Raw genomic sequence first — 12,782 nt, 5'->3', positions numbered from 1 at the left:
GGGTAAAGGGAGTATTGGTACTAGTTAGACAGGGTAACGGGGGTATTGGTACTAGTTAGACAGGGTAACGGGGGTATTGGTACTAGTTAGACAGGGTAAAGGGAGTATTGGTACTAGTTAGACAGGGTAAAGGGAGTATTGGTACTAGTTAGACAGGGTAAAGGGAGTATTGGTACTAGTTAGACAGGGTAAAGGGAGTATTGGTACTAGTTAGACAGGGTAAAGGTAGTATTGGTACTAGTTAGACAGGGTAAAGGGAGTATTGGTACTAGTTAGACAGGGTAAAGGGAGTATCGGTACTAGTTAGACAGGGTAAAGGGAGTATTGGTACTAAATAAATTAAGACTAAAAAAAATATTATTTTATTACAAAGAAGCGTCCCGTCCACTAGGTTATACGTCACGCTAGAAACATCGCCATCTGTTGTCTGGAGTGGGTAACGCAGTCGAGGAAAATATTTGATTTTCAGACAAAGTTTCTTTCAAAAGTTTAATATTATATTGAGACTTACAAAGAGAAGCTTTGGTTCATCAATTAACTTTTGATGAGTGAGAATTTTAATATCAACTTCACATCTACTACACATCTGTATTCTATGCAAATTCTGATTCATTCAGTCAACAGATAATATCAAAATAAACAACTCTATACTGCTTCTACATGGTGGAATTGGTGGGAACATTCATGTTTTTCATGTCAACAACTTATCAATGTTGTTATAAAAACGCCACCACATTTTCATCGTCCTTTAGCTTGACGACTAGTAAACAAATGAACTCAATGAAACAAAACGACTAAATTCAAGAGGTTTCAAAGTTCAAAATCAAGAAATGCTCATTCTATTAATCTATTCCATAATGTACATGGTGCAATATCTAAATCATGTATTCAATCAAATTCATTTAGCGAAAAGCCAGATCCCATCACATCCAAGAGGTTAGAATCAAGAAATCCAAAACTCTATTAATCTATATAATAATATCCCCAAATTATAATGAACAACAGAGGGTTTATAGTTGTATCCATTAAAGTTCATAATCAAAACAAAATACAAATTGTGTTTAATCTGATTTTAGATCAGGTCTCCAGATAAACATTTTTTTTTTTAAAGTTGGCATATTTTTAATGATTTCATATAAACAATATGATTTAATTTGGCATGAACAAAAACACAAATTCTCAGTCAAAAACACAAGTCAGAACACAGCCTCTCTATTCTCTCATGTGATTTCAGGTCCTCTGACTGGGAAAATGTCTTTCCACAATGAGAGCAGTGGTATGTCTTCTCCTCCTGTGTATGTATTCTTTCATGCTTATTCAGATGTCTTAATCGGTTAAATGTCTTTCCACACAGGGAGCAGTAGTATGTCTTATCCCCTCCTGTGTGTGTCCTGTCATGCCTATTCAGGGCCCCTAACTTGGTAAAACTCTTTCCGCACAGGGAGCATTGGTAGGGCTTTTCTTGTGTGTGTTTTGTCTCATGCTCTTTTAGGTTCCCTAAGCGGGTAAAATTCTTTCCACAAAGGGAGCATTGGAAAGGCTTTCCCCCTGTGTGTATCTTCTCATGCTCCTTCAGCCTCCCTAACTTGGTAAAACTCTTTCCGCACAGGGAGCATTGGAATGGCTTTTCACCTGTGTGTATCTTCTCATGCTCCTTCAGCCTCCCTAACTGGGTAAAACGCTTTCCACACTGGGAACATTGGAAAGGTTTTTCCCCTGTGTGTGAACTCTCATGGGTTTTCAGGCTCCCTAACCTGGCGAAAGTCAATCCACACTGGGAACAGTGGAACGGTTTCTCTCCAGAGTGTATTCTCTTATGCTCCCTTAGGCTCCCTAACCAGGTAAATCTCTTTTCACACTGGGAACATTGGAAAGGCTTTTCTCCTGTGTGTTTTCTCTCGTGCTGTTTTAGGTACCCTGACCAACTAAAACTCTTTCCACAGTGGGAGCAGTGGTGTCGTCTCGCTGGTTTGGGCGTCTCTGGGTCTGGTTCCCCTGAAGGACTCTTCCTGCTGTCAGAGTGGGAGTCTGGTCTCTCTCCTGCCAAAGACAAACAGATTATTTTAGTTAAACAGAGACCTGAATGAAATCTCCAAATGATAAAACTGTCTTCCTATGAGGTTTAATCCAGACTAGACACCTCAATAGAATAGTGTCTGTAGTGGTCTGTAGGCCAATAAAAACACTCTTCAACTTGACTATTGTGAAGCAGTATTAGACCTAATGGATAAATAGACTGGTCAGTATAGGATACATGTAATAGACTAGTCAGTATAGGATACATGTATTAGACCTAATGGATAAATAGACTAGTCAGTATAGGATACATGTATTAGACCTAATGGATAAATAGACTAGTCAGTATAGGATACATGTAATAGACTAGTCAGTATAGGATACATGTATTAGACTAGTCAGTATAGGATACATGTAATAGACTAGTCAGTATAGGATACATGTAATAGACTAGTCAGTATAGGATACATGTAATAGACTAGTCAGTATAGGATACATGTATTAGACTAGTCAGTATAGGATACATGTAATAGACTAGTCAGTATAGGATACATGTAATAGACTAGTCAGTATAGGATACATGTATTAGACCTAATGGATAAATGGACTAGTCAGTATAGGATACATGTAATAGACTAGTCAGTATAGGATACATGTAATAGACCTAATGGATAAATGGACTAGTCAGTATAGGATACATGTATAAATAAGTATATACTATTAGTTCTTTCAGATGAGCATACTAGAGCTTTTCCCGTCTATCGGAAGTTGATGCTGTTGCTATGCAACCTCTTCCTAGCTAATTAGCATAACACATAACTAGTTAGACATTTTACGACTTAAATTATGCTTCTTTGCCGACATTTACTGACAGCGGCCACATTCAATGGGTGTTGAGCATACGAGCTGTATCACCACCTGGTACGGCAGCTGCACCACCCACAACCGCAGGGCTCCGCCCACAACCGCAGGGCACCGCCCACAACCGCAGCTGCACCGCCCACAACCGCATGGCACCGCCCACAACTGCAGGGCTCCGCCCACAACCGCAGAGCATACGAGCTGTATCACCACCTGGTACGGCAGCTGCACCGCCCACAACCGCAGGGCACAGCACACATAATGGAACACTGGTCACTTTAATAATGGAACACTGGTCACTTTAATAATGGAACACTGGTCACTTTAATAATGGAACACTGGTCACTATAATAATGGAACACTGGTCACTTTAATAATGGAACACTGGTCACTTTAATAATGGAACACTGGTCACTTTAATAATGGAACACTGGTCACTATAATAATGGAACACTGGTCACTTTAATAATGGAACACTGGTCACTTTAATAATGGAACACTGGTCCCTTTAATAATGGAACACTGGTCACTTTAATAATGGAACACTGGTCCCTTTAATAATGGAACACTGGTCACTTTAATAATGGAACACTGGTCACTTTAATAATGGAACACTGGTCACTTTAATAATGGAACACCGGTCACTTTAATAATGGAACACCGGTCACTTTAATAATGGAACACCGGTCACTTTAATAGTGGAACACTGGTCACTTTAATAATGGAACACTGGTCACTTTAATAATGGAACACTGGTCACTTTAATAATGGAACACTGGTCAGAATGGTTCCATTTTGCTTTACTCATCTCATATGTATATACTGTATTCTATTCTACTGTATTTAAGTCAATGCCACTCTGACGTTGCTCAACCTAATATTTGATATATTTCTTCATTATTATACTATAGATTTGTGTGTATTGTTGTGAATTGTTAGATACAACTGCACTGTTGGAGCTGGAAACACAAGCATGTCTCCACACCTGCTAAATATGTGACCAATGAAATTCATTTGAAGTTATTCTACCATCTCTACTGATCTGCGTGACAAGTATGATTTTCATTGGCACATTTTTTCATGGAACAGTTTCATTTAATTTATAATAAAATATTTAATCTCAAAATCATTGTCATGTGATTAATCAAGATGGTATCTAAATGAAAATGATACAAACCTAAAAAGTAACTTATTTTGCCAAATATGTAAAAAAAAAAAAATACCTACGTAAAGACAACAAATAAAAACATTGCAGACTGCAGTTAGAAAATATCCTGATAAAAATAAATCTCCTATAAATCACATTGGCTACACATGGCCTGTCTGCTAGGAACTGGAAACATTGGCTACACATGGCCTGTCTGCTAGGAACTGGAAACATTGGCTACACATGGCCTGTCTGCTAGGAGCTGGAAACATTGGCTACACATGGCCTGTCTGCTAGGAGCTGGAAACATTGGCTACACATGGCCTGTCTGCTAGGAACTGGAAACATTGGCTACACATGGCCTGTCTGCTAGGAGCTGGAAACATTGGCTACGCATGGCCTGTCTGCTAGGAGCTGGAAACATTGGCTACACATGGCCTGTCTGCTAGGAACTGGAAACATTGGCTACACATGGCCTGTCTGCTAGGAACTGGAAACATTGCCTACACATGGCCTGTCTGCTAGGAGCTGGAAACATTGGCTACACATGGCCTGTCTGATAGGAGCTGGAAACATTGGCTACACATGGCCTGTCTGCTAGGAATTGGAAACATTGGCTACACATGGCCTGTCTGCTAGGAACTGGAAACATTGGCTACACATGGCCTGTCTGCTAGGAACTGGAAACATTGGCTACACATGGCCTGTCTGCTAGGAACTGGAAACATTGGCTACACATGGCCTGTCTGCTAGGAGCTGGAAACATTGGCTACACATGGCCTGTCTGCTAGGAACTGGAAACATTGGCTACACATGGCCTGTCTGCTAGGAGCTGGAAACATTGGATTAACTTGGTCTGGCCCAGAAGATGGTGCTAGTGAACTCACAACATTGTATTAAATATTCTGGGCCCTCAGAGTTTCCTGCCCCAGTGAGCTCTGGACAGACAGACACAGCTGAAGGCCAAGGGATAATTAGTAATCAGGTAGGGCTATTTTCTGACGTTTCCATTGGATGCCGTAAGATGCGATGGATAATTAGTAATCAGGTAGGGCTATTTTCCGACGTTTCCATTGGATGCCGTAAGATGCGTTGGATAATTAGTAATCAGGTAGGGCTATTTTCTGACGTTTCCATTGGATGCCGTAAGATGCGTTGGATAATTAGTAATCAGGTAGGGCTATTTTCTGACGTTTCCATTGGATGCCGTAAGATGCGTTGGATAATTAGTAATCAGGTAGGCCTTTAAAAAAAAAGACTTTTCCATTGAATCAGAGGATGAAAAATAACAAATAAATCACCCTGAGTGGTTCTCTAAAGGGAGAGAGCAGGAAAGATGTTTCTAATCTGCTCCATTGAGGAACTATTGTCATTCTCCATGGATGTAAAAACACACTTTGTTTACTTCCTGTTTGAGGAGAAGAAAAAAAAGACTTTTTGAAGCTCCACAGTTTATTAGTGGTGGTGGTGAGTTAAAACTATCAGATCCCCAAAATGGGCACATTTATATCCCTACATTTGAGGGCCAGGTAGTCTACAGACCTGCTTCTATCAGGTGAGTGTCCTTACTCAAGATTGACAGGAGAGCGCCAAACTAAATTAATAAAATTGACAAAAACTCATAAACGGAATGAAAATACACCAACGTTTGCTTCTCACAAGTGTAGCATAGGTTATAAGCTCTGCAAACAACGTGTCCACTCTGACAACGACACGGGTAATAATATATTGAATGCATTAACAGAAATGACTGTAACCAAACAAACATTGCAGATAATAAATGATGATAATTAAGGGTAAATGTAGAACTGGTGAAATATTTATTGTGGAATTAATAGGTAAATATCCTATAGGTGATATATGTATTGGGGAATTGATAGGTAAACATCCTATAGGTGATATATGTATTGGGGAATTGATAGGTAAATATCCTATAGGTGATATATGTATAGGGGAATTGATAGGTAAATATCCTATAGGTGATATATGTATTGGGGAATCGATAGGTAAATATCCTATAGGTGATATATGTATAGGGGAATTGATAGGTAAATATCCTATAGGTGATATATGTATTGGGGAATCGATAGGTAAATATCCTATAGGTGATATATGTATTGGGGAATTGATAGGTAAATATCCTATAGGTGATATATGTATTGGGGAATTGATAGGTAAATATCCTATAGGTGATATATGTATTGGGGAATTGATAGGTAAATATCCTATAGGTGATATATGTATTGGGGAATTGATAGGTAAATATCCTATAGGTGATATATGTATTGGGGAATTGATAGGTAAATATCCTATAGGTGATATATGTATTGGGGAATTGATAGGTAAATATCCTATAGGTGATATATGTATTGGGGAATCGATAGGTAAATGTCTTATAGGTGATATATGTATTGGGGAATCGATAGGTAAATGTCTTATAGGTGATATATGTATTGGGGAATTGATAGGTAAATATCCTATAGGTGATATATGTATTGGGGAATCGATAGGTAAATATCCTATAGGTGATATATGTATAGGGGAATCGATAGGTAAATATCCTATAGGTGATATATGTATTGGGGAATCGATAGGTACATGTCTTATAGGTGATACTGGTGTACCACCCCCACGACCTCTGAAATGGATTAGTCCACTCAGACAGGTGTCTAGTGTGACACATTTGTTATCATATATTTGCCACTGCTCAACTAACAAAAAATATATTGGTTGACCAACAGCCTATCGACCAAATCAATGGACCAGGTGACTAAATGGGATGAGCCCTAAAAACAATGGACCAGGGGACTAAATGGGATCAACCCTAAAACAATGGACCAGGGGACTAAATGGGATCAACCCTAAAACAATGGACCAGGGGACTAAATGGGATCAGCCCTAAAACAATGGACCAGGGGACTAAATGGGATCAGCCCTAAAACAATGGACCAGGGGACTAAATGGGATCAGCCCTAAAACAATGGACCAGGGGACTAAATGGGATCAGCCCTAAAACAATGGACCAGGGGACTAAATGGGATCAGCCCTAAAACAATGGACCAGGGGACTAAATGGGATCAGCACTAAAACAATGGACCAGGGGACTAAATGGGATCAGCCCTAAAACAATGGACCAGGGGACTAAATGGGATCAGCCCTAAAACAATGGACCAGGGGACTAAATGGGATCAGCCCTAAAACAATGGACCAGGGGACTAAATGGGATCAGCCCTAAAAACAAATACACATAATAAATACCAAATCAATAAATGCAGATCAAACAGTTTACATAACATACAATATTACAAGCAATTTAAGAACAAACACATTCCTCAACAATGAGGTGGAACACTGACTATGAGGAAACCGTCAGGACTACAGACACAGAGAGAGGATGGTAGAACACTGACTATGAGGAAACTGTCCAGACTACAGACACAGAGAGAGGATGGTAGAACACTGACTGAGGAAACTGTCCAGACTACAGAGACAGAGAGAGGATGGTAGAACACTGACTATGAGGAAACCGTCAGGACTACAGAGACAGAGAGGATGGTAGAACACTGACTATGAGGAAACCATCAGGACTACAGACACAGAGAGAGGATGGTAGAACACTGACTATGAGGAAACCATCAGGACTACAGACACAGAGAGAGGATGGTAGAACACTGACTGAGGAAACTGTCCAGACAGTCAGGACTACAGAGACAGAGAGAGGATGGTAGAACACTGACTGAGGAAACTGTCCAGACTACAGACACAGAGAGAGGATGGTAGAACACAGACTATGAGGAAACTGTCAGGACTACAGACACAGAGAGAGGATGGTAGAAAACTGACTGAGGAAACTGTCCAGACAGTCAGGACTACAGAGACAGAGAGAGGATGGTAGAACACTGACTGAGGAAACTGTCCAGACTACAGACACAGAGAGAGGATGGTAGAACACTGACTGAGGAAACTGTCCAGACAGTCAGGACTACAGACACAGAGAGAGGATGGTAGAACACTGACTGAGGAAACTGTCCAGACAGTCAGGACTACAGACACAGAGAGAGGATGGTAGAACACAGACTATGAGGAAACTGTCCAGACTACAGACACAGAGAGAGGATGGTAGAACACTGACTGAGGAAACTGTCCAGACTACAGACACAGAGAGAGGATGGTAGAACACTGACTGAGGAAACTGTCCAGACAGTCAGGACTACAGAGACAGAGAGAGGATGGTAGAACACTGACTGAGGAAACTGTCCAGACAGTCAGGACTACAGACACAGAGAGGATGGTAGAACACTGACTATGAGGAAACTGTCAGGACTACAGACACAGAGAGAGGATGGTAGAACACTGACTGAGGAAACTGTCCAGACTACAGACACAGAGACAGAGAGAGGATGGTAGAACACTGACTGAGGAAACTGTCCAGACTACAGACACAGAGACAGAGAGAGGATGGTAGAACACTGACTATGAGGAAACTGTCCAGACAGTCAGGACTTATTGTCTAAGTTGTTTGGCATAGTGGTCAAAGTAGCCGATTTGTGTTTACAACAATGTTGGAAGTGATGACGTCACAACGGGCCCTTTTAGAATAGTGAGGAAGTGATGACGTCACAACGGGCCCTTTTAGAATAGTGAGGAAGTGATGACGTCACAACGGGCCCTTATGGAATAGTGAGGAAGTGATGACGTCACAACGGGCCCTTTTAGAATAGTGAGGAAGTGATGACGTCACAACGGGCCCTTATGGAATAGTGAGGAAGTGATGACGTCACAACGGGCCCTTTTAGAATAGTGAGGAAGTGATGACGTCACAACGGGCCCTTATGGAATAGTGAGGAAGTGATGACGTCACAACGGGCCCTTTTAGAATAGTGAGGAAGTGATGACGTCACAACGGGCCCTTATGGAATAGTGAGGAAGTGATGACGTCACAACGGGCCCTTTTAGAATAGTGAGGAAGTGATGACGTCACAACGGGCCCTTTTAGAATAGTGAGGAAGTGATGACGTCACAACGGGCCCTTATGGAATAGTGAGGAAGTGATGACGTCACAACGGGCCCTTATGGAATAGTGAGGAAGTGATGACGTCACAACGGGCCCTTTTAGAATAGTGAGGAAGTGATGACGTCACAACGGGCCCTTATGGAATAGTGAGGAAGTGATGACGTCACAACGGGCCCTTTTAGAATAGTGAGGAAGTGATGACGTCACAACGGGCCCTTTTAGAATAGTGAGGAAGTGATGACGTCACAACGGGCCCTTTTAGAATAGTGAGGAAGTGATGACGTCACAACGGGCCCTTTTAGAATAGTGAGGAAGTGATGACGTCACAACGGGCCCTTTTAGAATAGTGAGGAAGTGATGACGTCACAACGGGCCCTTTTAGAATAGTGAGGAAGTGATGACGTCACAACGGGCCCTTATGGAATAGTGAGGAAGTGATGACGTCACAACGGGCCCTTTTAGAATAGTGAGGAAGTGATGACGTCACAACGGGCCCTTATGGAATAGTGAGGAAGTGATGACGTCACAACGGGCCCTTTTAGAATAGTGAGGAAGTGATGACGTCACAACGGGCCCTTTTAGAATAGTGAGGAAGTGATGACGTCACAACGGGCCCTTTTAGAATAGTGAGGAAGTGCCGTGAAAGTGAACGAAGACAAAAACGTTTAATAGTTTAAGAAGTAAAAGACACCAAAGAGGTGTAGCCAACCAGCCACACTATTCCAGACCGATCTGCACGTTTTTAAAGTTTATATGACGTTTCCAGCTTAAACGTGAAGGAGTAGCGTTCCTAATTATAATAATAACTAAATGGTCATTTTCCATTACGAAAAATTGTGTGACTTGCTTCAGGTCTTTTAAAAGTGTTTATTAAAAAAAGAAAAAAAATCCCTCAGTGGAAAATGTATATAGTTACACTGTAGTTGAATAGCCTGAACATGTGAAAGATGGTTTGGTGTCTCTAGCTTGAAAGGTATCCTGAGTTACATGTAATGTTGGTGGGTATAAAAAAAGGCAGGATAATGTGGACTCTGAATCACTCTGAAAAGGCAGGATAATGTGGACTCTGAATCACTCTGAGAAGGCAGGATAATGTGGACTCTGAATCACTCTGAAAAGGCAGGATAATGTGGACTCTGAATCACTCTGAAAAGGCAGGATAATGTGGACTCTGAATCACTCTGAAAAGGCAGGATAATGTGGACTCTGAATCACTCTGAAAAGGCAGGATAATGTGGACTCTGAATCACTCTGAAAAGGCAGGATAATGTGGACTCTGAATCACTCTGAGAAGGCAGGATAATGTGGACTCTGAATCACTCTGAGAAGGCAGGATAATGTGGACTCTGAATCACTCTGAAAAGGCAGGATAATGTGGCTTCTGAATCACTCTGAAAAGGCAGGATAATGTGGACTCTGAATCACTCTGAGAAGGCAGGATAATGTGGACTCTGAATCACTCTGAGAAGGCAGGATAATGTGGACTCTGAATCACTCTGAGAAGGCAGGATAATGATTAGTGATTAGAAAAGCTTTAGGTTATTTGGGGAGAGAAATAGTGATGAGTATTTTTTATGGTCGTTGAAGAACCATGTAGAATAGGTTCCTATGGAGACCTACTGATAAACTAACAGTGATCACTGAAAAGTACTGTACATTTTTTCCTGAAGACAATGTGTTGTTTTCTAGCTTGTTTTAATGTATGTATGGCTGCGATATACATGATAGTAGTGGTAGTGACTGGTTATAGTAGTGGTAGTGACTGGTTATAGTAGTGGTAGTGACTGGTTATAGTAGTGGTAGTGACTGGTTATAGTAGTGGTAGTGACTGGTTATAGTAGTGGTAGTGACTGGTTATAGTAGTGGTAGTGACTGGTTATAGTAGTGGTAGTGTCTACAGTAGTAGTGGTAGTGACTGGTTATAGTAGTGGTAGTGACTGGTTATAGTAGTGGTAGTGACTGGTTATAGTAGTGGTAGTGACTGGTTATAGTAGTGGTAGTGACTGGTTATAGTAGTGGTAGTGACTGGTTATAGTAGTGGTAGTGACTGGTTATAGTAGTGGTAGTGACTGGTTATAGTAGTGGTAGTGTCTACAGTAGTAGTGGTAGTGACTGGTTATAGTAGTGGTAGTGACTGGTTATAGTAGTGGTAGTGACTGGTTATAGTAGTGGTAGTGACTGTTTATAGTAGTGGTAGTGTCTACAGTAGTAGTGGTAGTGACTGGTTATAGTAGTGGTAGTGACTGGTTATAGTAGTGGTAGTGTCTACAGTAGTAGTGGTAGTGACTGGTTATAGTAATGGTAGTGACTGGTTATAGTAATGGTAGTGACTGGTTATAGTTGGAAAAGTAGGTGGATGAAAAGGACAGCTGGAACATATGAAAATTGGTTTGTTGTATCTAGCTTGAACGGTTCAATAGTTTACTGGTAGTGGGTTATTTTATGTAAATGTATGCACATTTATATAGGTTAGTCGATAATGGATTGAAGTCAGGATAGCCTAAACATGTGAACATTGGTTTGGTGTATGTAGCTGTACTTGTGGTGGTCAGTAGCTTTGTGGTTGTGGTCAGTATCTGTAGTCAGTAGGTGTGTTCTGTGGTAGTCAGTAGTTGGCGTCAGTAGGTGAGGTCTGTGGTAGTCAGTAGTTGTGGTCAGTATCTTTGTGGTTGTGGTCAGTGTCTCAGGTTCAGCCTAATCGAACTACCTCCATGTTTTGAGGATATACAGTGTTATTTTACAATTACATTGTTCACAAACAAAGGAGTAAAAAACAAGCTTATATTTTGGGTTCGGAGTTCAGTGGACATTTATAAATTGTATTCTCCAAGAATCAATGGCGAGGCCCAGAGCCAGATATTAAAACGATATATTAATTAAATAAGGGCAGTTTGCGGCCCTGCTTTTAAGACGGTACTCACTGGTGTTAATCAAATCTTCAGTCTTCTCTCCTTCCTCTTCATCTCCCAAAACGTCTTCCTCCTCTTTTCTTAAGATAGCCACCTCTGCCACTACAAAGGGTTCTTTCTCTTCTTCCACTGTGACAGTCTCTATCCCCTCTTCATCTTTCACTCTAAAATGTTCTCTCTCTTCTTTCACTGTAACATCATCCTCTTCTTTCAATGTGACACTGATCGCCTCCTCTTCCTCCTCTTTCATTCTGAAAGCTTCTTCCTCTCCTTTTACTGAAACATCCTCCTCTTCTTTCATGACAATGTTCATCCCCAGAGCCTCTTTCTCCGTCCAGCAGACCTCCTCTTCTTTAACAGGAGAGTAGCTCAGTGAACTCATGGTCTGGGATGTTAGCTAGCTAGCGGGTTAGCATTAACGACTAGCCTGGAGCTAATCTAATTTATCCAGCCAGCTAGCTACCCGATTTACAACGTAAATATGAAATTAAATGGGGCAACTAGCTATACGAAAGAAGTATGTTTTAAAACACAGAAAAATATACACTGAACGCGTCTAAAGAGCTCCAATGTTTCGGCTATGTTGGCTAGCAAGCTACCGAGATAGCTAAACAAGCGGTTGTTAATAAAGAAGCGGCCCGTCCATTAGATTACACGTCACACTCGGCAGCGTCGCCTTAAAGACGAATAACAACATCCAACATGGCGCCTGGTGCGGTTGCTAGGTGATTTGTGGCGCAAACGCAAAGCCCTCTATATGTAGATGTATATAATGACTGTCCAATAATGGTGCATTCTTTCCACATTTTATTTCCATTCAGACAGAAATATGTTC

General features: G+C 41.1%; 1 protein-coding gene across 1 annotated transcript; it reads right to left on the bottom strand.

The window, feature by feature from the left end:
- Positions 1-1,096: 1,096 nt before the first annotated feature.
- On the bottom strand, positions 1,097-12,504 carry LOC139395927 (zinc finger protein 180-like). The gene is made up of 2 exons (XM_071143234.1): positions 11,960-12,504; positions 1,097-2,040 (listed from the first exon to the last, which is right to left on the bottom strand). Exons 1-2 carry the CDS (start codon positions 12,327-12,329, stop codon positions 1,184-1,186), a joined length of 1,227 nt encoding a protein of 408 aa, XP_070999335.1. The 5' UTR covers positions 12,330-12,504; the 3' UTR covers positions 1,097-1,183.
- Between the last annotated feature and the right edge of the window lie 278 nt (positions 12,505-12,782).

This window comes from Oncorhynchus clarkii, unplaced genomic scaffold, assembly GCF_045791955.1.
Source record: "Oncorhynchus clarkii lewisi isolate Uvic-CL-2024 unplaced genomic scaffold, UVic_Ocla_1.0 unplaced_contig_422_pilon_pilon, whole genome shotgun sequence".
Lineage (NCBI taxonomy): Eukaryota > Metazoa > Chordata > Actinopteri > Salmoniformes > Salmonidae > Oncorhynchus > Oncorhynchus clarkii.
This window is presented reverse-complemented; position numbering and strand designations above follow the sequence as displayed.